Source organism: Phaethon lepturus, unplaced genomic scaffold, assembly GCF_000687285.1.
Source record: "Phaethon lepturus isolate BGI_N335 unplaced genomic scaffold, ASM68728v1 scaffold9779, whole genome shotgun sequence".
Classification (NCBI taxonomy): Eukaryota; Metazoa; Chordata; class Aves; order Phaethontiformes; family Phaethontidae; genus Phaethon; species Phaethon lepturus.
The window spans coordinates 34,618-60,156 of NW_010561206.1; the positions used below are offsets into that span (position 1 = coordinate 34,618).

Consider the following 25,539-nt stretch of genomic DNA (forward strand, 5'->3'; position numbering starts at 1 on the left):
AGCAACAACAGTGTCTGAGTGCTAGGCAGGGCAGTGTGAGTCACTGTACGTGTGCTCATTAATTCAGCATTTAACAAAATGTTCTGTGATCATCTACCTCCTGGGAGAATCTCCGAAATTGTGCTGCTGCTGCCTGGCCATGAGCGAGGAGCCACTGGGGGACTGCTCAAACACTGGATGCAGCCTGGGGCACTGAGGTAGCTTCATCCACATCAGTCGTTGCATCAGTAAAAAAGAACTTTTCCAGATTCACTTGTCTGATGTTTCTGAAGAGAGCAGTGCCCCGCTGACAGTCTCAAGTACACAGCAGATTGCCACAAGTACCCCACGCACCTGTTTGACTCTAAAGCTCAGCAGGAGCTCTGCTTGTTTTAGACCTGCAGGTTCAAACACAGATGTCTGCCAGCAGAGCTAAACCCTGTCTTGGAAATCAAGTCAGTCTGTTAGGCTTTACGTGGTTTCTTTCCTGCCAAAAGGAATACTAGGGCACACTCTAAAGCTGATTTTGCATATACTTTGTGGAGTTACCCCAAGGACCTTCAAGCCTGGGGTTCCAAAAATATTTTAAATTAGTAGTATTATTATTACTTAAAATTTACCTTTATTTATTTAGTTAATTAATAGGCTGCGGTTAAATTCTCAGAGAATATCTCTATCAAGTCGTACTAAGTACCTGCATTTATTAATGCACACCAACGTCAACAGCATTATCTATCGATGAAATATAAAAATTCCCTGCATTACTGCTTGTGCAAAAGAAAAAACAACATTATCAGAAATAGAATGTGGTCCTCCATATTTGTAAGAAGAGCATTTCTCACAAAGATGGGAGCAAAATGGCAGCACATCCTTCAACATGCACCAGGTTGTCCATTGAGTCCTGCCCTTTACGCGATGGCTTGTGTATCAGTGGAATGCCCCGACATACTCAACTCCCTCCTCTTCTATACGTCAAGAGGATATGAATGGCAGGAGGACAAGCTCCCACTGTGGCTCCTGGAGAGTCTGGGGCTGTGACTGTTACAGTTTTCACCCTTTTTCTTGTCCTTGTCTTTCCAGGTTTCTAGCATTTGCAGCTTCCCTTGCTCTTCTCTCATGAAGACCTCCACCATGAGAACTTTCTCTTTATGAATCTGCTGACTAATGTCTTTGGGAATGTCTGGGATAATCCAGTCAACAAAGTCACTCATGAACATGACCAAGTTCTGAAAATGAAATTGTGAGAAAATGTCAGCAAGGTCAGATGAAAGGATGACTGGAGGGGAAGGGGCCATTTTTGGTGTATGTAGGAAGGAAGAATGAAGAAAAGATAATATTTGAGTTGGGCTCAATGGCATGTCACAAGCCTGATACTGAGCCAAATTCACCTCAACTGTCATGCTAGAAGTAGAGAAAAATGGCAGGCACAGATCTCTGTGACTTACATACAAATACTGTCACAGCCACTTAGAAATCCAAAGGAAATACTGTCATTGATAAGTGGCTTACAAGTTTTACAGCAGAAAGGCAGAAGCAAATAGCAAGAGGTAAAATGATGAAAGTTGGTAAAATACATTCCAATTAAATATTTCTGATTTAAAAACCTTGATTCAATGAAAGGAAGGTCTTTCACAAAAACATACCTATTTTGTCAATTAAAAAAAAAGAAAAATGAATAAAAGTTTTGAAACAACTTGTTTAGATAAGGCAGACTTAAAACACTTGTGTCATGATAACTGTCATCACTGTTGTGATTGAATAATGTCACTTAGTGAAAAATTACAAGATTTTGCCTTCTTATTCAGATGCGAGATAAACTATAACTGGGAAATTTTGGAAATTTAATTTCTTGGCTAGGTCTAGAAATTGGTTTGGATTAAATTTGTGCTGCGTCAGTGAAGTTGTTAATGTCATACTGGAGAAATTGGTGGTACATAATTAGTGTCAGCCTGTGCTTTGCTGCTCACTAAGGTCATTAAGTTGCTTCTGCATCAAACCAGTTCAGGGAATCCATGGGGATGAATTTTTCTGCTGGGGATATGGCTGGGCCTGGGCAGGTGGGAGGGAGAGCGTGAATGAGGATGGGCAAATTTCTTTGCTTTTCCATGAAACAGTTGAGAAAGAAGGTATTTTCTTTGGCCTAATAACTTATTTCCAAAGGTGGCTTGCCTTATGTAGCTGAAGAAATATGATAACTCTTTATTTCTTTCTCATATAAAAAGTGCCTACAGTATAACCTACCTGGAAAACTATCACAAATGCTAATCTCGCTGCTAGGACAGCCCAGAAATCCTTTGAAATGTCGTACTTGTTTTCGGACCAAGGGGGTTCTCGATAATCTTTGTATCTGCAAAACAAGACTCAGTAAATCAGTGATGTCGTTCTGAAATTTTAGCACCATGAGAAATTAATACCAAACAGTCGAACAGTAAATCAAAGCCTCTGAAAGCCAGTTCAGTATTACAGCATGATGCTATATTAACCTCTCAGAAACAAGACACAGCTGAAAGCCTCCTACAGCCTTCAAGTTTTACTTGAAATTAAAGGTCTTCAATCTCAATGCCCTCTGATTGTTACAAATAATATCAATTCTACATAAACATGGAATAAACTACGCAGCTCAGATAATTTATTTTCTTTTAAGATTGGTAAAAAAAACCCCAACATATATTTTTCAGACTAATTTTAAAGACAGAAGTACTGATCTCAGATCCGTAGAGTGTATTATGCTATGTGGTGTTCTCCTTGTTCATGATTAGCAAAAGGTTGCAGCTAAATTTTGACATACAGAGAGAATGTGAGAATTTTGCCTTGGCTATGGCTTACAGCTAATCAACAACAACTTCTTAGAAATGGGACCAAGAAAAATACATTAAATTTGAAACAGCAGCCTCCTGTCAGTATTTTGAAAGAATTGGGGTTCCATATTTTCAAATGATTTAAAAATCCTTAGAACATGGAAGAAATGATGGGATCGGAAGAAGAAAGAGGATGTCACTCAAAAGCAAATAAACCTGGCAGTTTGGTATCAGACCATGACAGTTAACATTTTCGTTCTGTAAGTTCTGTGATAAAAACATGTTTGCCAACCTCATTTATCCTGTGCCCAAAGATCACCAGAAGGAAACCAGAAGAAAGTAAAAGCTAATACATATGCAATTTTGGTTGTTTTTTTCTTTCATCTCAGAGTGGTTTTTCTGTTTAGCAGTCATTTCAGAAGATTAACTTGCACTATTCAAATTTATAAAGAATATAAATTGAAAAGTAATACAATTATAAAGGTGGGGTTTTTTTCTGGCCAGTTTGTGTAATTTGTTTAGTGTATGTATACCAAAGTCATCTTACTTTTTTTTCTTCCCCTGGAATGTTGCTTTCTTCCTTGTTCTCCTCTTCCCTTTCTTATCCCCATTGCCCCTCTTTCAGTTTTGCTGTTCTACATGCTTTCACTGTTATATTTGGCTTTGGTCCCCAATTCTACGTGCTAAAACATTTGTTTTGAAGATGATGGATACCTAAGGAAGCCTAGCCAAAGCATGCAGTTCAGCACTGACTGAGATTGCTTCATAAGCTGAAATATGCAACAATAATTTTCCTTTAATAATGACAATAATATGTAGAAATTGTTACAGACATGCAGATTTCCTGTATGGTGACACTTTAAGTGGGTCTTAAGTCCCGCTTCAGATGAGGATGCTATTACTTTAATCAAGAATTTCTACAGAAGCTGGACCAAAAAAGAGAGAGGTGTACTGTGAAGTCATGGTCATTATATCAGTAGTATCTGACACAACAACATGACATCAGAGTAACATCATTTTGTTTCCCTTAAAGCATCATTGTGCTGTTTATCATTATTTATTTCCTTTCCTGAAAAAAGGAATACATAATAATTAAAAACCTTTGCATGGACAAACACCGAATTTAACAACGCTAATCTCTATTTCCCCTAATAAGCAGTAGTTCATAGCCAGGTGTTGTCGTTGCTTAATAGGTAAGCCAAGACATTCAAGGCAATGGATCCATCTAATATAAAAGGCTACCAAGGTGCTAAAAAAGTATTGAAAATACAAGGGAATGTAAAAATTTGTCCCATTCTTAGTCAGCTGTGAAAATACTTGAAGATAGTTATCACTGAAGTACCTGCATATCTGAACCTCGTAGCCAAGATCCATGGGGTCATTTGGAGCTGTTCCTGCTTGAAAATCGCTGACATTAAAAGAGGATAGTGTATGGTTCACGAAGCCATGCATGGTGCCATTCTCACTGTACATATACAGGTACACGAGGCGTGGAATGAAGTCGGATGTGAATGAGATCACAAATGCCTAAGCCATAAGAGTAAAGAGTGAGCGCAATATTCAGGCAGTGGTTAAGTTAATAATATACTCAAGTACATCTTGGCCAAACAACTAACGCAACTCAGGGACTGCTTCAGAAAACAAGGGGGGAGGCTGCAGCCCACGCGGCCCTAAAAATCGAGTATTCGCTGCTGCAACAAAGTAGTATTTACTTCTTACTCTTCCCAGTTACAGAATATTAGATGGACTAGTTCCACGCCAACTGAGATTTCTGCGTGGATAACAACTTGAACTCCCCAGAGAATGAAGTGGCCGTAGCCCCAGCACCAGCAGAGAGCAAAACACAGCGCTATTTCCCCGTCCCCCCATCACAGCTTGTCCCTGATGCATTGTATAAGGTACAATTGATGGATTACCAAGCATTTTTCTGTTCTGCAAACAACTGACAGTGAATTGACTCTTTAAATTCTCATCACGTTGCAGAAGTATTAATTGTATGTGGTTTTTAACTCCATCAAGATAAAAGGATGAGCAGACTGAACCCATTTTTATTTTTATGGTCACAAAAATTGTTTTATTTGGTTATTTAAAAAGGTTTTCTAAAAATGTCATACAGAAAATGTGAGACGGCCAGTTCGGCTGAGTTCCTCATAACTTCAGCTTTTCTCATTTATCATTATGATGAAACATTCTCACTGGCATAAATCTCATGTCCATGTGGAACAAACACAGTACAAAATGTTTTACTTGTTTTATGATAAAGAGGAGTAGCACATAGATCAAAGAGGGAAAAATAACACTGGATAATGACGAAGAGATTGAAGAAAAGAGAAAAAAAAAAAAAGATAAATTATTTCCAAAGGAGAAGAGGAGAAATGGTAAAGACAAATTAAGGCAGCATATCAAATAACCAAAACAATGGTTTGGCCATAGCACAACAGACACCTGTGGGCAAAGCAAAGGGATTTCCAGTCTGGATAATAGTGAAAAAAATAAGAGGGCCCATGGACGCATGGCCGTAGGCCCTACATGGCCCCTATTTTGCTCATTGCAAACATGTTTTCAGCTTGTATTTCAGCTTTTTTTCTTTTATCACTCCCCAGGTGGCGTGCAATGAAGATGATCATTGTGGGTGTCTACTTGTAGAATATTAGATAAGTACATAAATGTATATATTAAGGCATACTAAAATTTCCTAAGGGCTGGGATATCACTCTTGAAGTAAAAAAAAATATTTGCATGGATTTGCAGAGCTATCTGAGTGACAGCAACGCAGTTTGAGGCCAGATTTTCAATGGAGGGACACTGTGCTGTGATGAGCTGAACTAATTCACAGCCAGTTGGCTACCTGACCCTAAACAGGTTTTAGCACTGAAAATAAAAAATACATCATCTTAGTGATAGTATTTCAAAAGAGCAAAAGTAAGCAGCTGTGGTCTTATTTGTTTGAAGGGCAAAACTGTTTTATGAAAACATTTTGGAAAAAGGCTGCAATGACTACTTACTATTTTACATTATTGCTACTACTGTCACAACTTTAAAATAAATACTGCATCCAATTCTCTAATATTTCAGAACATTTCTAAATCATATAATTTCACTTGATTTTAAGGGATTTATGCTGAAATAAAACCAATGGAGCAGAATGGAAAAGCCAGTCTCTTGAATTAAAAATTTTATTCATGCTGAATTACTTACATTTATTATGACAGCAAGCTTTCCAATTCCTCTGAGGATATTATACCAGATTCCTAAGGAAGGAGACAAATATGTAAACGCTCATTAGATGAATTACATTTTTAGTTAACAGTGTTAGGAGTACTTATGAGTGTGCTGAAATAGGGTTATATTTTAAATTAAAAAAGAACAAATTATAAGAGATTAAGTTAACGACCTTTAAGCAAAGGAAGCCTACATCTGTCTTCCACAGCTGTGTTAAGGAACCTATTTTTTGAGGTTTTAAGCTAAAACCTTCTTTGAGGAAGAGGTGGGCAAATGTGAGGCAGAAGAATGCTGGCACAGGTAGAAAAGAAAAACATAATGAAATTTCATTCAGCCTTCTCAAATGCTTGAGGAGAAAAAAAAAAGCTACAGATAGGGAGCTGGCACCTCCACACAAGTGGTGACAAACATACCAGTCTACCACTTTAAAGGATCTGAATCTGTTTCTACACCTTCTCATCACTATTTATCCTAACTCAGTTTCGAGAACGCAAAGCTCCAGTGGAGCCACTCGATGGGGTTTTTCCATTTGCAACTGGAAACCATACTGATAGGAGTTTCCTCAGTGTGCATTCAAAATGTAATAGCAACAAACCCCATACTGACTCAGGTTCGGCCTTTCCGGATTTAGTCTGAGGGTAATGCATGAAGTCCCACAGTTCTGCCCCTTCCACATCTCCAGATCCCATTCATCACGGAAGGGCTTCTCTGAAGTCTACGGAAAGTGCTGGTTTGTGTACGTGGTGGTGCACCCTCATCCCTAGCCTCTCTAACAGTCTCCTTGTCATTAGTGACAGCTTGGAAATTTCTTCTTAGTTGAGTACTCAAACAGCAAGATTCAATCTTGATGGAAAAATCCAGGGCTGCTACCAGATCCATGGGGTTAGAGCCCTGATGAGCCACTCTCCTATCCTGGGACTGAGGGGGAAGGAACGTGTTGGAGGCTTCACACAGGGTGACATCCCTGGGAGACTCCTCCAGCCTGGCCGAATCCTTTACTTGGTAACTAACTCATACTTCTTATAGCTTTGGTCTTCTGGCACAGCATATGCAAGCCAGCCTGGACAGAGTGCAGGACTGAACTTCAGGAACAGATATTACAGTATCAGTGGAAGCAGAGATAGACCTCTGTTTGCTGCCAGTGGTGACCCACTGCCTTTAGCAGGTGGGAGCTTCTCCCTTTCCTGATTCTGCTGATGCCTGCCCTAAAAGTTGTCTGGTTGGTTTGTGGCCATCATGCAGTCTCTGACTTGGGGATGTCTCTGAAAGAAATGGGGTTCTTTCATCCACAAGAGCGGGACTGAATGGCAATAAATTGCAATTAACACCCTCTCAAAACCAAAACATCCCCCAAAACCAAAAACACAACCAAAAAACCAACAACCCCCCCAACATCTCCACCAGCAACCTTAGCCCGCAGCATCAAACAACCCAGCCAAAAAACATCTCAAAAGCAGTGTTGGGGTAAAGGCAATAGCATGACAAAACAGGATGTGTTCTTCAACTCTAGGAGGATCCTAGGGCACAAGGGTGAGCCCAAGAAAAAACTCTGCTTGCACAATACCAGAATGAACACCGAGTTTGGAAACAGAGCGTAAACTTCTCTGCTCTTGCTGACTGTGTCTATAACATGAACAATTATTTTAATGACCTTTTTACTCATAAGTAATGCACATTTGGGAGAAATAGATTCCTCATTACATATACCCATAGCTGTTAGCCCCCCGCAGTAAGGGGAGGACTGGTCTGTTGTCACCATACAACCACGGAGCCCAGTTCCAGCTAGATTCACTCCAACTTTCAAGCTTCACCCTTCCAACATTCATGCTGAGTAGGGACGAAGGGATACGTTCACCCACAGAGTTTTGAGTATCCTCTCATTCCCAAGTGTATTTCTGCAGCCCAGTCCAGAGTTATAAAATGCAGAAATTTTTGCTTCTGCAAGAAAACTGCATTGCCAGGAAGAACGGTTGGTGTGCAGAGCCATGCAAGATATTTCACGATTGTATTGATCTTTTTGATTTGAAAAGTGATATTGTTTTCTTAATAAAATATTAATCTGAATTTAAAGCTCTGGTCTTTCTATTTTAAAAGCAAAGCCTCGATAGTTCACAGTTAAGCCACAGTCTAATGTTTTGAATTTTCCTATAAATATCTTCCTGTTAACAAAACTAACTCAGCATAATAATATCCTGCCATCAATCCAGGAATAAACAAACAGGAATAACAATAGCAATGTGCACTTACCTATATCCTTTGCTCTGACTGCTACCGGTCTCCTCAGCTCAGTAACAAATTTTTTTGCATCTAGACGGATTTCAATGATGTTGTTCAACAAAGCAAACAAAGGCGCCAGTGGGAAGGATGCAACAAACAAAGTTACAAATCCAAACTGAATAACTGAAAAGAAAAAGCAACCATTTCAATGGCTGTGGTCAGTATTTATGGAATGCATGTGTCATCTCCTCAGTGCCATCCCCCCAGATTCCTGCAAGATGACACTTGCTGGGAGACTAAACCACATTTTCTGTGTCAGGCCCAGTTTGCCTGCCTGCTGCTCCATCTGGGTGTTGGAGGGCCAGCTGCCCCTCTTGCAAAAGCCAGGGCTGCTGAGGCAAGCAAAGTAACCAGAGGGATGGGGAAGCTCCTAAAACAATATTGTCGTGGGCAAGGCTGGCACAGGAGTGATCTGAAGGAGTGCGGTTACGGCAGCGACCATGTTAGCTCTGCCTAAACTTGCCATGCTCCACCTGGCAGGTCTTTAGCCCTCACTAATCCCACGGGAAGCTTTCTCTTCTGAAGAATAGAAACTTAGGGGCTTTGAAAAGGACATGACTGATTCTCCGCCTTTACTGGGAATAACTTGCTTTCTACAACCTGGGATCATATTTGCTTTTGTTTAATGACGACAGCACATCAATGTCATACCCATCCTGGTACTGTTAGAGTCCCATCTCTCTCTTCCTTCCAAAAGCTCATCTCACTAACTGCATCTGTTCTTATTTTTAGGAACTGACAGTATGACCTCATAGTCTGTACCATTAAATTTCAATGTTTCAACTACTCTGAACATCAAGGTCATCAGATATTCTGATTTGCCTTTGCTTTTACTGGGAATGCCAATTTTGGGTGTTAGTATACTTCATTATCCTCTACCACTATTTTTGCCTACTCATTCCTTAAAGTACTAAATGAAGTTGCTCTTTTAAGACAGATCCTTCAGGAACGCCTGATACTGTAGCAAACAGCATTATGTCAAACAGTTCTCAGCCTTTCCAAGATTGAAAGTAGGAAAAGAAATGTGGTTGTACAGCCATAGCGATGTAGATCTGATGTCCAGTGCTTAATTTCCATCTCACTCACTCAATGTAATACATAACTTCAAAAAAAAAATTATATGTGATCTGTGCCTGTTCTATGGGCAGATGTGTCTCTCGGAAGATTTAGTCCAGATTTCAGAAAACAGAAACAATCTGATGTGAATATACACCGTGGAAATTGTCAAACCTGAATTAAGTAACTTATTCCCAATGTAGGGTGCAATTGATGCTAAAATATGCCTCACAATCTCGAGTTTACGCCATTTAACCATTTGCATTTGAAACTTGACAGTGACATGTCACAGGGCTTGGAAGAAATTGTCTAAAATATAGTCCTAACGTAAGGGCTTATGAACAGCAGAGAGCACAATTCATCCCTGAAGCAGCTAGTGGGTGGCTGAAACATGCTACAGTCCGAGACTATACACTTTACTAATTAAGTTATGCCTCATGTCCACTGTCCACCGAATCTACAGTTGAAAAACCTCAGCTCTCCATCATAATTAGTCAGAATAATTACGGTTTAAAATGCCTTATTTCCCCTCACTCACTCATTTCCATATATTCAGGGGTAAGTCCAGCGAAAGGCTCCAGGTTATAGTCCACTTCATAACGCTGCTTTTTTTTCATGTGCTCTTCATGGTCTAAAGAACGTCGACGCTTTAATTTCATGTATCGTATAAATTTCTTCATTTTTCTGTGGCAAATGGAAACGATTCAGTTAGCATGCCATTCCGGTCACAGTGCTTATTCTTCAGTTATTCTACATCAACAGGCACAATAAGCTCCATACCTATTCTCATAAAAACTGTTCAAGAGCCACAATATGCCAAAAGTATCGGGGATCAGCATATACAGGTACTGAAACACGGTTATAATTGCATCACACGTTCAGTATTACCCCTCTTGCTAGGCAGTAGGAAAGCAATAGATAGCCTAGCACTTTTCAGAGACATCTGCATTGCTGGATGCAGTTGCAGCGAGGAGGCAGGTATTTGCAATACAGCAGACACAGGCTGACTGCAAAAATCTTGCAGGTAGCCTATGAACCACGTTGACGTTAAGGGGCAGTGGATACACAGTGTATTGCGTGTGTCGTAAAAAACACATGCTTGAAAATAAAACAAGCAAAAGTCGCTACTTACGGGATGCCAATCTCAAATAAATTGTTCTGAATCAGCTGCTTGCCCAACATGATAATACTGAGCTGGATACATAACTCCATTAGGCAACCACCTGGAGCACACTAGGGTGGACAAGAGGAAACGTCAGTCGGAACATCTGTGGCGGGGGCAGATGGTGCTCCCACCCAACGTGACCACAGACAGGGTGAAAATGCAATTACCTCTTCCATTCGGAAGGAATGGAAAATGTAGACGTAGTCTCCTGGACGTCCAACAAATCTAGGGCACAATGGTTAGAATTATAAACTTTGTATGTATTTTGTACCTTTTATATTTAATTTCTAAAGTCATTTATGTCAAACTCGATGCCTTTGAGTAGGACCACCTAATGTTTAGTCCTGAAAAAGTGAATGAGAGTAATTATCTTGGGTTTTGTTTTAAAGAGTAAGTCCTGTTTGCTGAGTAAACAACTGAGTAAAACTGCAAGTCTTGTGTCCTACAATATTATAGGCACGTCTTGGCAGAAATCCTCTAAGGTAATCCTCATTTCTGTTGCATTAGCTGGAATGTGCCACACGCAGTATTTATTTTAGCCTTGTGCTTTCATGTTGGTTGCAAGAAGAGACATGATACTTGCTAGGACATAAAGTTAAGAGTGGTGAACAGACAACGATAAATAGCCTGATGGGGGATTGTATCTGAACGTACAAAGTTATCTTAACAGAATGGCTTTTATTAATTTGAAGCAGCAGAGCACCAGGTCCCTGCTTTATCTCATGAGGCTGCAGAGTTTTTGGGTCAGTATTGAGGAGTTGTTAAATCAGATTTACTTCATCATCCAACTATGGTCTTAGCTCAGCTACAGTTGTCTCATAAGCAACAAGCTGAAACGCTGAACACCTTTTGCACTACTCACCGGCCTTTGAAGAAAGCAACGTAGAAAATAGGTGTGTAGGCATTGACAAATTGCAGCAGGAAAGCCTTAAAAATCAGCCGCTCCTCGAAATTCTTGTCAGTTTTTGGCACCTCTGGAACCAATGTGGGTAAGAAGATGGATAAGAAACATTAAGGAATTGTCGTACCTGGAACATTTCAAGATCTTATAAATGTGGACTTTGCAAAACATCAGCCATCTTTTAAACAAAGAGGTATATATTTATAGCAATATATTTATATATATTAAAGCAATATGGCCTCACTGAGGTCAGTGGTCAATCTGCTGAGGGTCCCACTGTTCAGCTGTGTTACAACAGTAATTTCAATTTCATTCCACATCTGGCTGACCTCCATAACAATCATTTGCAGATGGATAAGAACTTATCTAAAAAGATTTCTGGACCTTTTGTCACTGATGCTTTTCAGAAATTATTAAAACAATTTTTTTCTACTGTGGTTTTTTTCACTCAACTATTTTGCGTTTCTTGACATGTCTTATGCCAATTAAAAGATGGCAGAAAATGAAAATAGTAATTGTGCGATATAGAAGATTGAGGGTCCAGATTAGGTTTAGAAATTTCTGCTGTAGCTCTGTCACCCATAACTGGATTAGTTCAGCACTACCACTGCTGAAAGAAAAACTTTAAAAATAAAGCCAAATCCACGTGCACTTTGATATTTGTAAGTAGCTGGTTAGAATTTTAGCCACATATTTGAATTTCCTGGGTTTTCTCACCACTTTGAAGGTAATCATAAAAGCCAGTCATTTGGGTCCTCTCATTTAAAATCGCTCTAGCAAATATCAGTTGAGGATTTAAACCTACCGATCTGAGTTAGCCACCTTGCGATGCAGCCATATACTTCATCTAGGATGATGATGACAACCAAATTGATAATGACTGCGGTGGCAGTGACAGTGACCCTGACACTTGACCGGCCTGAGGGAGTTGAGCTGATGGCCAGCGCCGCTGCAGTCGAGATCCTGTATATGATGACTCCAAACACTATAGCGAACGTCAGCCCAACCTGCGAGTAAGAACAGCACAGCCTCTTATGAAAGATTTCACTATAAATACTTTGCCTGGGACTTAGCAATGACCTTAAAAATGGGATCTCTGGGCCACATCCCAAGCCCATCCAATTCTGCATTAAGGCTCCCAATCATTTTGATGAACTGTGGGAAAAGACCCTCTTTTGCTAGTAATTGGACCACCACATGCAAAAATTGATGCCATAATCACATCCAAAAGTTTTTTTTTTTAAGGCACCTAAATGTAAACTACTTGCTTGTATTAAAAGTATTAGTGGGCTTCCTTTCAGCCCTAGCAGCAACAGCATACATACACAGTATTTGCTTTGTTATAAAAGAAAGTCAGGGTTGAAGCAGAGAGGAGTTTTTCGGCTTGAGTGCGCACACAAGTCTTCAAATACCCTACTCAGGCTCGCTATGCTGTCGTAATCCCAAACTGAAATTAAATCTGATTAAATCAATGCACTTCCTGCCTACATAAAGGTGCACAAAAGCTTACTCAATTTTTCATTGCTTAAATAGAATAATTTTAGAATGTGATTTTTATAAGGTAGCAATTCTTCAGCTGAGAAGATTAGGTTTACTGCATTGCCATTCTCGGAAACACAAATACTAAAGAAAACCACCCCAAACCAGAATCTCTATCGCAAAAAACCAAATGAACTGAGTTAGTCTGGCATATTCTACCTTTGGAAAGGGCTTAAACTTTTTTGTCCATCTGCCAATCTGTTCCACGTCTTGAGTTATTATTTCCTTCAAAAATTGTTTTAACGGAAAAAGGCTGTTCTCATCATCATTTTACCTTTTTCTTGAATTAAATGTTCTGTTTGCAATTCTCCTTTATATGGCTATATGGTATAACTCCAAATTTGATGGATTTATTAAAAATCCTTGCAATCAGGATTGTAATTGGCCACATCTTTTCTTTCAAAAAAGTTTGGTATAAAAATGAGGCCAGTCGCTACTTCCTGGCTACTTTCTTTTTAAGTTTCATCCCCTCAATCGTGGTGGTAATTTCCATTTCCGTGCCCTCATTTTTCCCCTATCCTCTTTAGGTATTCTTATTTCTTTACTGGAAAGAGATGGCAAAGTAGAAATTCAAGCTCTTGAAATGATTTTAGATAATAAAACAATAAAATGCTCGAATATTTTACTGGGGAAAAGCCATTGAGAGCCACATCAATCTGATAAAGTCTGTCATGGTTTTACTAACATTTCCGTCACTTCTGTTTAATACAATGACTCGGTAACATAAATTTCATGTTTTGCTGAGTGATGCTTACCATGAAGATAATGCCAACAAAATTGGTTAAATAGGCTGGAAAACGATCCTTCCATGTCAGCTTTTCTTTATCTGTCTAAAATTTGGGGGAAAAAAAGGGTACATTTAATAAAGATGGAGCATGTAATTTTGCACGTGACAAAAACAGAGGGGAAAAAAAGGCTAGCAAATACACAACCAGTTAGAAGATGCAGAGACACAGTGTTTACAGTTACAATTCCACACAGGCAAATTGTTTACGCCGTATCTAGGTTCAAATTTTTCAAGCGCCTGCTCACTGCGAGTATAAATAAACCAGATTTTTCTGTATACTTTTTCAAGGAAACATGCAAATAGGCTGTCATAAACCATGAAGTAAGACCTCTCTTACTGTTAAATATTTTCTTTTGCTTTCCCTAGAAAAATTCTCCTTCTTCCCCCTCTGCCTCCCCACTTAATATTTGCAGTTTTGCAGTCGCACAACTGGTTCCACTGAAATACAGATTAAGTATGCTACTGAGTTGAGATGAACACACAGTTGACAGGGAAGATCTTGTTTTGGTGCGTGGTAAGATTTGGAATTCCTTCAGTATGAGTGATTTTTAACTACCTGACTATCCATGTGGTATTCAATGGACCACGCCAATAGGAGTTAAGATGCCCACATAAAATAACTCTTTATAGGATACCCTAAATCCAGTCAACCAGCCGCTGCCTGAATTTGGCTATGAAAATTTCATTTAGAACAGTATTGCTCATCCAGAGTCGTTCATAAACTGTGATGCCAGGAATTGTTTCTAAACACCAGAAAATAAACAACAAAAAGAACATTATGGAAGATTATGCAGACGTTATAATGAACGTAAAGATATTACTCAAATTCTATTTTTATTACATGCACGTTGTCTCGGGGAAGTGCAAGCCACTCTTTCAGCACATGGCCCATGCTCCACTACAAAACGTAACGTCAGTCCAAGGTGGTAAATCTAAGATTAGCCATGCAGTGCCATTCCCAACGCATAGAAACAGTGTCCCAAAGAGTGCTGAAGAAACAAGGGGAGGAGGGGGAAGAAACCCAGAACTGAATGTGAATATTAAACAAAGGTTCAACAGCCAAAAACAAATTGATTTGTGTCTTCCATAATTACTCATAATTTGAGTTTCTTCATAAGTTTGAATAAAAAGAACCAATTTCACCCCAGCCATGACTGTCTTAACTCTTTGTCTCCATTTGTTTGCTGTCTCTTCTGGAAAATACCGATGCTTCTGATGGCAGTCAAAGGAAAGAAAAAAAGGATCGGGCAATATAGCATTACAAAGCGCTGCTAAAGTGATCTATATACTCTCTACTGACCCAGTGTACATAGCAGTTTAGCCACAAGTGAATGCTCTACTAGTTTGCTTAAGGCTTTGTGTTTTAGCTTGAGGTTAATAGAAAATAACAACAAAAGACAAACTCTTGCCCCAAATCCTGGGGTAGAACAAGCAACGCTGCAAAGGATTTTCCCTTTTTAATTTAGGATTGTGCCCTTCTTCTTCCTTTATGGTGTATAAAGAATGTTCAGAAGGTTTTTCCTTTAATTATCTTGAAAAAATATGACAAATTTCAGGTTTAGCTTTAGATAGTTTTTCTTTAAGAAGATTTCCAAGTTGTCTTACAACTGTTGAATTTGAACTTTAATACTCTAGATCCCAATGAAAGATAATTACTGAGTCTTTCAGAAAAAACTCCTTTTCTCACGTTTCCCAAATTAGTAACATCCAAATTGAACACAGCCCAAAAAGTTATAAATAGTCTGGTTAAAAAAAACAATCCAAAAAAACCTTCTCTTAATTGCTCAGCTTTCATACTCTGATATTTGGAGGCCACCATTCATTAATTTTCCGATGACCCTAGTCTTCCACATTTAAGATCTGAATTCCTAATACACCCAAAAGTACAGTGAGTCGCAGGTTTTTTGCGGAACGCAATGAAGTCTGTATTCCAACATTGTTTATCCAGCCAGTAAGAGGGCAGCAACCCAAAATCTTTTTGGATTTCAAAGCAGTGCTGCAAGTAAGGTATTGCACATGACGCTGAACCGCTTACACACTGCGTCCCATAGATTAACGGGAACGTACCACCATCAGCTTTGTAGCATCTTTTAAGAGGGACCCAACGGTACCCAAGTATAAGCGCATGACAAAATTGGACACATTCAATTTCACGCCAGTCCAATCTATGCATGCTGTCTCTTAAAGCATATTTAATGTTAATGTGGTTATTGCAGTTGTATTTTCACAGGGTTTTTATAAAACTACACTTTAGGGCATGGTTCCACGCTACTGTGCCACTGGCAACAGATATAAAAGAGGAATTTCAGCCAACAGATTTTGTTTATGCCCGAGCATTTACTTCTCTGCTTAAAAATGTGGTCAATACATGTGGCTGGGTTTGTGCAGTGAAGGAGGAATAACCTCTGGTAGGGTGCAAACCAGTATGTGGGGGAGAAAAGGAGCTTTTTCCAAGCGGTCTGCTGCTGACAGACAGTAATCGGGAAGGAATCGGAGCCTTCAGTGAAGGGGCAGGGAAGCTGCTCGTAGGCACTGCACCGTCCGTTGGCGAGATGCACGCGCCCCGGAGATGACTGACAGCACCTTTTTCATGGCCACGTGAGGAGCAAGTTAAAAGCAAAAGCGAGCGCTACCTTATTCAGTGGAATAAAATGGGAGTTACGTTTTTAAAAGGCAGAAAGTTATCAAAGTTGGAATTCGGCAAGGACATCGGCGTTAGTATTCTTCATTCATGCTCTAGCAATATTTACAAAAAAGGTCTAACAAGACAGAGGACCTCTCCTGAGAGGCTCTAGGTACTGATACTGGCACAGAAGATTTTTGTTACAGTTTTCTCCAACTTGATTCGTTAGCCTAGCAGGAGCACCCCTTCAATCTGGCTCAATTAGCTTCCCTAAGCCACACTCCTTTGTCTAATTATTAAAGACATTTCTAGACTTAATCAGGTCTTGTGCACTTGTGTACGCTGAGTATCCATGCATGCTAAGACCAAAGACATCTGGAATGTAAACAAAATGTGCAGTGACTATTTTTTACCTATTCCTTAGTCTTGGGTTCGTGCCTGCTATAACAACCTCCTTTTTCAAATTTTTTCATAAGTGAAACATGAATATTTTTACCGTACCTCTTTATGTTTGTGTTCTTTCCTCAGTGATTTTTCTAAAACTTTAGCTTCATATTCCGCTCTTGGATGATCCTGTGAAACAAGTCATATTTAATAAAAAGACAAATTATTTATTTTCTATATCAGCTACATATGAACTGTTTGCAGGTTGATTTCCTGATAATTTCTGAGCTTTCTAACTGAATTCTAATTCACCTGGTATGTCATTTATGTCAATTGATAGTCAACTGTAATTTAAAAAAATGTGAAATCTCGTATCACTCACAGTTCTACAGCAGCAGCTCCAGAAAGATCTGCGCTCGCTATCAGCCAGCCACATGCAATGCTATGTGGATTAGATTTAATATATAAGAGTATACAGCACAACCTGCAGACAGCGTGGTTCATAGCATGTGACATTATGGTTGGATTTTAATTACCTATGTTTTTGATAAATATAAGATTTTGTATGTCATTAACTGAAATTGTCATTTCAGCAATCCGCAGCTCACGGGGAAACAGTTATCTGCTGTCAGTATGCAAAACACTTGGCTTTGGGATCCCAGAAAATTGTCAGTTGGGGTCTTCCCCTAATCCTGTCTTGGACAGCATCCACTGATTCCATGTGCATTGAAGGAGAGGGTGTAGGAAACACTCAGAAGTAAGAGACAGCCAAAAGATTCACAGGTTCAGAGTTCATGATAATTACGCGTTTACAAAGGATTCAGAATTCACAGTTATGCATCGGATGGGAAACAGAATGGAGTTGAAAAAAGTCTGAACGAGTGGAGAGCGAGAGGGTGTAAAGGCAAAGCAATCAGTGGGAGAGCTAAAGAAAATCTGATGCTCGAAAAAGAAGAGGTGGAGATCAAAAGATGGCATTCATCAGTAGACATGTAATAAGAAAGGTAGGAGCAATTAAAAAAAAAAACAAAAACGTTTTCCAAACCTTGACTGCCTCCTTCAGGAAACCAGAAAAAACCACAAAAACAAGAAAAAAAACAAACAAACAAAAAACAAAAAATAAAACGTTGATTACTGAACTGTTGCAGATCATATTGGATTTATCTTTTAAAAATTACATGAAACAGACATAGGTACAGTAGATGGCTTGACCCTACCAGAGAAAAATCAGTCTACTCATGTTCTACAACATTTATTAACGTTGCTGTAGGTATTGTATGAACTAGGTGCCCCTAAAAACACGACAAGATGAGACACTTTGGGTTTTAGTATATCACTGGAAACCATGACTCTTCAGCACGATACTGGCTTAAGTTTCACCCAAATGAAAACAGGAGGGGCTTAAATTCTTTGCTAAACTCATGACCGTATTGTCTAGAGTTGACCGTACAAAACAAAGAACAAACTATACTGTGTTAACAGCTGCTGTTTTAGCTGTGTAGAGCTCTGAACTCAGACGTGAAGGGGATAGACATCGGAAAGATACAGTTAATCCTTTCTACTGTCATGTATGCTAACAACACGTTACCAAAAATAAAAAAGCAGTATAGGATCCAGGAAATAAATCCCTATATTCTTTCCCGGTAAGATAGGTATGATCTAGCAAAGCGCACAGCATAAGGGCTGCTGCCGTAGCGCACCTAAATATATTATGGAGGAGATAAACGTATTAAGAGGAGATAATTCAAACAGAAGGATTTTGGGGGCGAGGAGAACAGTAACTGTGCCAGGCTCATCAAGCTGCACAGTGTTAAACCCAGGGCCGGTGAGGTCTTTGTTTCACGCGAGCAAGATTTGTTGTGTGTCTATTTAGAACATCTAGTGATATGGCAAGGGCAGTCATCCTTCTTTTAATAATAACAATAGTTTAAAAAACGGGTCCTGGCCCAGCTCTCGCAGCAGGGTTGCGCGGCACGGCTCGTCACACGCAACGGGAAAATGGAAGGGACCCGCGCGCCGCCGCCGCCTCTGAACCGCGGTGCAGTCCAGCGCGAGGCTGCTGGGGCTGGCACCGCGTTACGGTCTAGGAAGGTGTTTTCCTTTTTGGTAAAGTGGCAAAATTAAAAAAAAGAGGTGGGCTACAGCTTCTTAGCTGGCTGAAGGTTTTCTCTCCTTTCCTTCGAAAACTTCATTGATTTTTAAGACCCCTTTTTCATACAGATTTAGCCCTTTTCCCCTTCATGCTATTTAGCACATTTAGTATAAACCTGGCTAGGGATATTATTTTTCTTTTAGCAAATGAAAAAATAAAACCACCTCCCCACTGCGTCCCTGCCAGTGCCCCAAGCCCACATGTCTGGCAATATTTTCTGAAGTGTTTTCCAAGTCAGGGCTTGATCCTGCGTCGTTAAAGTTAATAGGATTTTTTCAGTGCTTTTTTACAGAGCTGTAACTTTATCAACTTCAATACATTTATTTCTGATTTACAGCGGCGTGAGATGAATGAGGTCCTTAGTTGTTAGCACCCTGACATCAGCCCAGGAGTAAGTCTGAGCTGTATATTCCACGCCTATGCTGCTAGGTGTGACCTGACTACACACTTAAAAAAAAAATCAGATTTTGCGGCTATACGATTACATTTCTATGGCAACAAGACATACTAGTCATACCCTTGCTATAAAAACCTCAAACAGTTCATGTACAGAGATTTTCCTTTCTTCTAAATGACAAAAACGCCCCAAGAGCGGGTGGCCCTGAGGCAACGTCTATCGGCTCGGGGCAAGGAGCTATCGGTAACACCACAGTGGAAGTCAAAGAGTCAGAACTGAAGGCACAAACCTCCTCCTCTTCAAACCCAGTCAGGTCCCACCTGTAGTTGAGACGCATCTGTTTTCTCTTCCAGTGTTCCATAAAGGTGGCAGCTGAAACAACAGTTTAACGATTATTTTGACATTTTACCAAAAAAAAAAAAAAATCAGCCTCTGGGATTTGTCTTGGGAGGCACGCTGGCCACGCTCCACGTCATCTGCTGTACGTCTACAGGCTCTCACCCTCAAAAGGTCTCAGCAGGTACAATATCATATCATATACCAGGCTGGGTTAACTTCATTTTTGTTACTATTTTATTCCACAGTAATGTCCATCTGGGAAATACTGATTCACAGTGCGAGGAACCAACCCTTTTCACTAGGCAAGCTAAAAGAAAGGGCATTTATTACATCCACAACTTCATATAGAAAGATGCCTACAATTTTATAAGGGGTGCAAGAAAGTCAGACACCCAAACTTACTTATACATTTGTGTGTGTGACTAATGATATTGTTGGTCTTCATCTGCATGCAATTCCATCCCTAAGTCCAAAAAAACCCTGTTTTATCTATACATACAAAACATGAATGATTTAACTAGCCTTGTACTAATGGGATAGTTATTCCCTCAAAGATATCAAGATAAAGCATTTTCATATTGTCATATGTACAACCGTCCAGTGGTTGTAATAGCGTGGTTAGCTCTAGTCACCACACCTAAACCCAAATACTCATGCCAGTGTGAAAGCTGCAGGTGGGCAGGCTGTGAAAGAGGAAGCCTTTAAGGGCTTTTATTATTAGAAACACCGCTATTTTCTTTTTGATGGAGAAGACTTACAGAAAAGAAGCCTCATTAAAGCAATTCTTTAGTCCCAGCTAATGATCCTGGTCTATATCGGTCTGTCTGCCTCTGAGACCAAGCGAGTTCTCAGAGGACATATTTAGATGCTGGGAATACACCAGTGCTGTATAATAAATAAGTGATTATGAAAGAGGCAAGTCTACCAAGAAATGGTGTTCCCAGGGGAGCTTCCCCGCAGCGAGTATTAACAGATGTGCGCAGAAACATTCGTATCCAGGAAAAACTGGAGGCAGGGAGAGGGTAAGAAAGTTGAATACAGCGGAAAGGACACCCTCATGACTGGAACCAGGCTGGGGCCACAACATTCATTCGCCTTCCAAGCGAAACTCTCACGTGCAAAACTTACAACTGAGCCTCTTTACAAGCCATAGGCTTCCTGTAAATCGGGGTGGCCGTAGCTGTATCTTAAGAGGGTCTGTGTCACGGTCCCGGAATTGCCTCCCCTCTCCCCACCGCCGGCAGTTCTCGTGCTGGGGTCTGCAGCTTCCACGTGCGGCGAGAAATACGGAAAACGAACCAGACGTGGTTTCTTAGTGCTAGTAGAAATCTGTCAGTGGCACTGACTTACAGCATCGCAAAATGAAAAGACTGTGTCTGAAACACAGCCAGCTCATTGCAAAAGCCCTCGGTGAACGTGCCAGGTAGCGATGGAGGGCTGCTTTGCCAAGCGTACCTGCATTTTCATATTTCATGTGGGCCCATAAGCGTAAATGGAGCTTAAAAATTCCCAAAAGGTTTCTGTCCAGATGATCTTATCTGGATTCTCTGACATTTTTAATGCCATTTAATACCAAACAGCACTGGGCCACAGTCCATGTTTAATGCTGAACTTCTGACCGGAGCTCATTTCGGTGCTATAGCTGTTTTAACGCTCATGTGAGTAGAGTTCTCCAGGGTGTTGCAATACCACCTCCATACGAAGAAATCCTCGCCAAATGGTCGCTCACAATAATACCCCTGATCTTGGGGTAATTTTCTTGCTATGCTGAGGATGCCCTGAGCAGGTTACTTGGGTCTCCTCTGCCTCAACTCAACTGCCCATGAGGCTAAGAAAACTTCCCATTACACTCACAATAAAGTGCTCATTTTATGTGTTTAAAAAAATCATTTTGACAAATTCTTTAGAGATTAAATTTGCAATAACACAAATTCAAAGCTGTATGGAAAAAGTTCTGATTTTCTCAATTAAAAAAGACCTTTTTGAAACAACTTATTTTACGCGCTATTGTACCACAATAAAATTTTATGTTGACCGTGAAGAACTTGAGGAATTTCACATCCCTCTCCAAAACTATCTCAGACTGATTTTGTAGAGAGCACAGAAACTGGCTTCCAACAGTCTGCCTTACTTTGCCCAAGAGTGTAAAAATTGCATGGAGGGACCCATAGTTGTTTGCTACGGAAAAGGGAGGCAAACGGCATTACTTTTTGGACAACAGAGTATCATGTGCCAAGATCTGCGTGGGGGTTGCAATAATGATAAACGAGGGAGACCGAAAGCGATACTTGACTCTCCATGTGAGAGAATCAGGCTATTTAAAGTCTCTGGCACCGCATCCTGCTTTGGGGTGTATCACATTTCTCCCTATATGCTACACGGCAAGATGATCTGTAAGACAGTGATCCCTCCCCTCTGCTGCAAAGCTGGTGGGGTTCGACTTCCCCCCGCCCTGGCCACTTCCCAGCTTTCCCTCTGAACCAGCAGCGCTCCCGACTCCCCGCTGTTCCCAAAATCCGTCTGCAGGACCATCCTTGTTGGTTTCCCGACAGGACTTGGTAATGAGCTCTTAGCATTGCTTCTAAAGCATCGTTATCTAAAATGGAGACCCTGGTCAAAAAGACGCTGCTCTACATTGAATTGTACTAAAACCAGTTCACATGAATGTTAATGTGAAAACGGTTCCCTACACACTACCACAAATGAAAACTTGGGCTATGTTTTTTAAGATTAAATTTAATCCAAACCAGGCTATTTGCTAACTTGCAACAAGGCGTACAGGAGGGGCAAACATCATCCTGTGCTGCTTTCACTGACACTGGGAGTATGTGGCTATCAAACTTCAAAGCTGGGGGGAATAACAGAGAATTTCCCTGTTCTCTGTAGCCTCTCTGGAGCTAACAAGCACGGGTTTTGGAGCCCATCAGTTCCCTTTTATCTTGACAGGCCCTCTTGGCCCGCAGCGAGGACGACGAGGTGTTCCTCTCCTCCAGTGCCCATGACTGGTGCTGGGGTGGCCAAGCAAGGAGGAGGTCCCCATCCCTCCTCCAGCAGGAAGGAGAAAAGCGCTTGGTAACCATTCCTGAAGTCACTCTCACAAAGATTCCATGAGAGAGTTAATATTTTTAACCAAGGTCTCCAGACATGCCAAGAAAGGTTAAGTGATGCGCTTAAAGTACAGGAGCAGTCAGCATCAGAAAAAATACCTATAATGCCACTGCACCCTCTTCATGGTCTACATGCATGATGTCTGCTTGCTGATAAACTTAATTGCATCTCGAAGCACACTCAAGAATCAATCTTGCTTTGTCCTGAGACACTAAAGGCCATTACACTTCCCTGTGGAGCCCTCCCCTCAACCCCAGAGTACATTAATACGTTTCTTCTGTAATGTTCTAAAGTGGAAGCTGGCTCTGCAAATAGATTTTTTTTTTCTTTTGGCAAGCTATGCAATCGCGTTAATGAAATTTTGACATACCACGCAGCAGTTTTATGACAGATGCTTAACAATTTCATTTGATATTCATCTTGAACAACTTTTTGAATTTTAGCCTTCAGTCCAGAATATAAATTTGGGGGGTGACAGTTTCATGGGAAAGAAAAAAAAAGAAAGAAAAAAAGAGAAGTTCTTTATGTAATTAACTGCCTAAGTATAAATATACTGCTTTATCTCTTCTGTTTCTTCCTGTTGTATTTTAAATAATTAAAAACTTAACATGAAGGCATGTATCTTCTTACCCCAGAGAGCCATGAAGACTGAGAAGAAGACAGTTGCAGGGTTATCAAACAGATGACTTGCACGAGCAGTCGCACAAGCAGAGCTCATCTTCCAGTAACTGCATGTTCTGTCACATAAGGGACACATGGTGATATTGTTTCTCTGGTCACACATTTCCATACTGCAACGAAGCAACAAGAGATGGAAAAAACATGGTCAGTACGGCTCCATTGTCCATGCTCTGATGACCTTTTCTCCTCTGCAGAGCCTGTGTTTCTGGTCTGTAGGGCCGTCAGATACCAGCCTCACAGCGCGTCCCGGCTCCGTCCGTAACCTGCACCGCTGCTGGGGCTGAAACCCTCACGCAAGGCTGCTGTCTCCCTCCATCCCCAGCCCTACTTCTACTCCAGGGTATAAGAGAGAGTATTACGAGAGGCATAAGGCTCTATGCTTTTTATTATAGGCTCTTACAGCAAAAAAAAATTAAAAAAATTAAAAATCATTCCTGTTTTGAAATACTACAGCAGTAGATAAAATACAAGGGAAGTGCTGAGTATCAAGAGACTGGAGTTCAACCAATTTAACTTCTCTGCACTCCATCTGTGAAATAGCAACAGTGACCCTCCCTTTGACTTTCTTCAACTGTTGGAAGCAGTACAAAGCAATCTTAATGAACAACAACAACAACAACAAAAATCTATTTTTCGATATCCATTATCTGCTTTGTAACTCAGTGCTCATGCTTGTACAAACGATGTAATTTTCATCTACAGCTGATGATGAAGTAGGGAAAATAATGCAAAATCATAGGGCTTTAAAAATATTATAATACAAAACCTACTAAAAAAAAAAAAAAATAGTAGGACGTCAAGGTTTGTCAATCTGACCACAATTGCTTATTTTAGGCATGTGTATTCTTGATTCTTCTTTGTGCCACAGAATGACTTTCTGAGCATTTTATGATGGAAAGCACTAAACCCTATCATTAGTATTTTGTTGGTTTGTTTTAACATAATGATCTGAGTTAGAAAAAAAACCAAAGCCACCTGAGCAACCCGCCAAGAAGTATTTTTAGTACATCAATAAACGCTAACGATTGAAAAATGTGCTGCAGTTCTGCTGCCCACTCTCAGCCCTTGGTAGCGCTCCATCACTTACTGGAAGCAGAAATCGGCGGGACTGCGAGCTCGCCCATCCATGCAGGTGTGTCCTCATTTTAAGCACAGCTTCCAGAAGACGAAGCGCGCGGGATGTGAGGAGGGAGGGCGGGGGGAGCACGCCGCACCCCGGCAAGCCCCAGCTGGCAGGCAGACCTTGGGAAGGCACGGCCAGCAAACACAGACCGGGGCGTCGGGCTGCGGGCGGCACAAGGCAAGCCCTAGAAACCGCGAGGCGCGGTTTCAGCTGTGCTCGCCCTGGATGTTAGTGGCAAAACTCTTCCAGAGAAAGGTGATGTTTTGCGTTGAGTTTCTAGTGGCCTCCGACAATAGAATCTATTTATTTATTTATTTTACCTTGGGATATTCTCATCCACAGTTGCACAGCCATACAGGAAAACGATAATCCCTACAATTGAAGCTGGAATAAGCATTTGCGTATAAACTCCCAGCCAGGCAAAATATAGTCCAATCTTCTCTCCAAAGTATTTTCTGAAATACATTAAAAAAAAATGAGATGAGAGAGAAAAATGTTTCCTATTTCTTAAAATATAACATGGCTAAAATTACAAATCACAGCTGGATTGAGCATGGAGAAAGTAAGATCTGATGACCTGTGGGAATTTTTTCCTTCTCAGAGGACTCTCTTTCTCATGATGCTTGGAGTTAACACAGAGATACAGGCACCGTGAAAGCAAGTCAGTCCAACCAACGATTCTGCGCCTCCCCCCCCGTGTTTCTGCTGTGTAAATTGGTATGTTTGGATCTCCTGTGAGATAAACCTCTTAAAAAAACACCTAATTTTCTCCAAAGAGTCTCAGCTCTCACCACGAGCAAACAAAATTCATTAAAAATGTGTTCCCTGCAAGCTTTCACACTAGGTGGGATACATCAGCATGTCTCTAAACCCACAAACCCCTCCTTTTCCCCAGCGTACTGCCCATTCTACGGAGTCCCCCGGGGTGGCACCGAGGGCAGCATCCGCGCAGGGACACCAGCACGAGCATCGCCGTGCGCAGCTCCAGCGCTGCCCCATGGCACCACG

The 25,539-nt window shown here is 40.7% G+C and overlaps 1 protein-coding gene across 1 annotated transcript in view; it reads right to left on the reverse strand.

Moving 5' to 3' along the window:
- Positions 1–688: 688 nt before the first annotated feature.
- ANO1 (anoctamin 1, calcium activated chloride channel) overlaps positions 689–25,539 on the reverse strand; it is a 45,782-nt gene continuing 20,931 nt past the window's right edge. The window contains exons 10-26 of the mRNA XM_010293922.1: positions 24,852–24,986; positions 23,358–23,518; positions 19,570–19,652; positions 17,777–17,788; positions 16,849–16,920; positions 14,859–14,936; positions 13,693–13,767; positions 12,204–12,405; positions 11,360–11,471; positions 10,665–10,722; positions 10,465–10,565; positions 9,871–10,016; positions 8,247–8,399; positions 5,976–6,028; positions 4,120–4,304; positions 2,221–2,326; positions 689–1,205 (exon numbers count right to left, since the gene is read on the reverse strand). Of these exons, the coding sequence (XP_010292224.1) occupies positions 945–1,205; positions 2,221–2,326; positions 4,120–4,304; positions 5,976–6,028; positions 8,247–8,399; positions 9,871–10,016; positions 10,465–10,565; positions 10,665–10,722; positions 11,360–11,471; positions 12,204–12,405; positions 13,693–13,767; positions 14,859–14,936; positions 16,849–16,920; positions 17,777–17,788; positions 19,570–19,652; positions 23,358–23,518; positions 24,852–24,986 (1,993 nt within the window). The 3' untranslated portion in view covers positions 689–944. The remainder of the gene's footprint in view (positions 1,206–2,220; positions 2,327–4,119; positions 4,305–5,975; positions 6,029–8,246; positions 8,400–9,870; positions 10,017–10,464; positions 10,566–10,664; positions 10,723–11,359; positions 11,472–12,203; positions 12,406–13,692; positions 13,768–14,858; positions 14,937–16,848; positions 16,921–17,776; positions 17,789–19,569; positions 19,653–23,357; positions 23,519–24,851; positions 24,987–25,539) is intronic.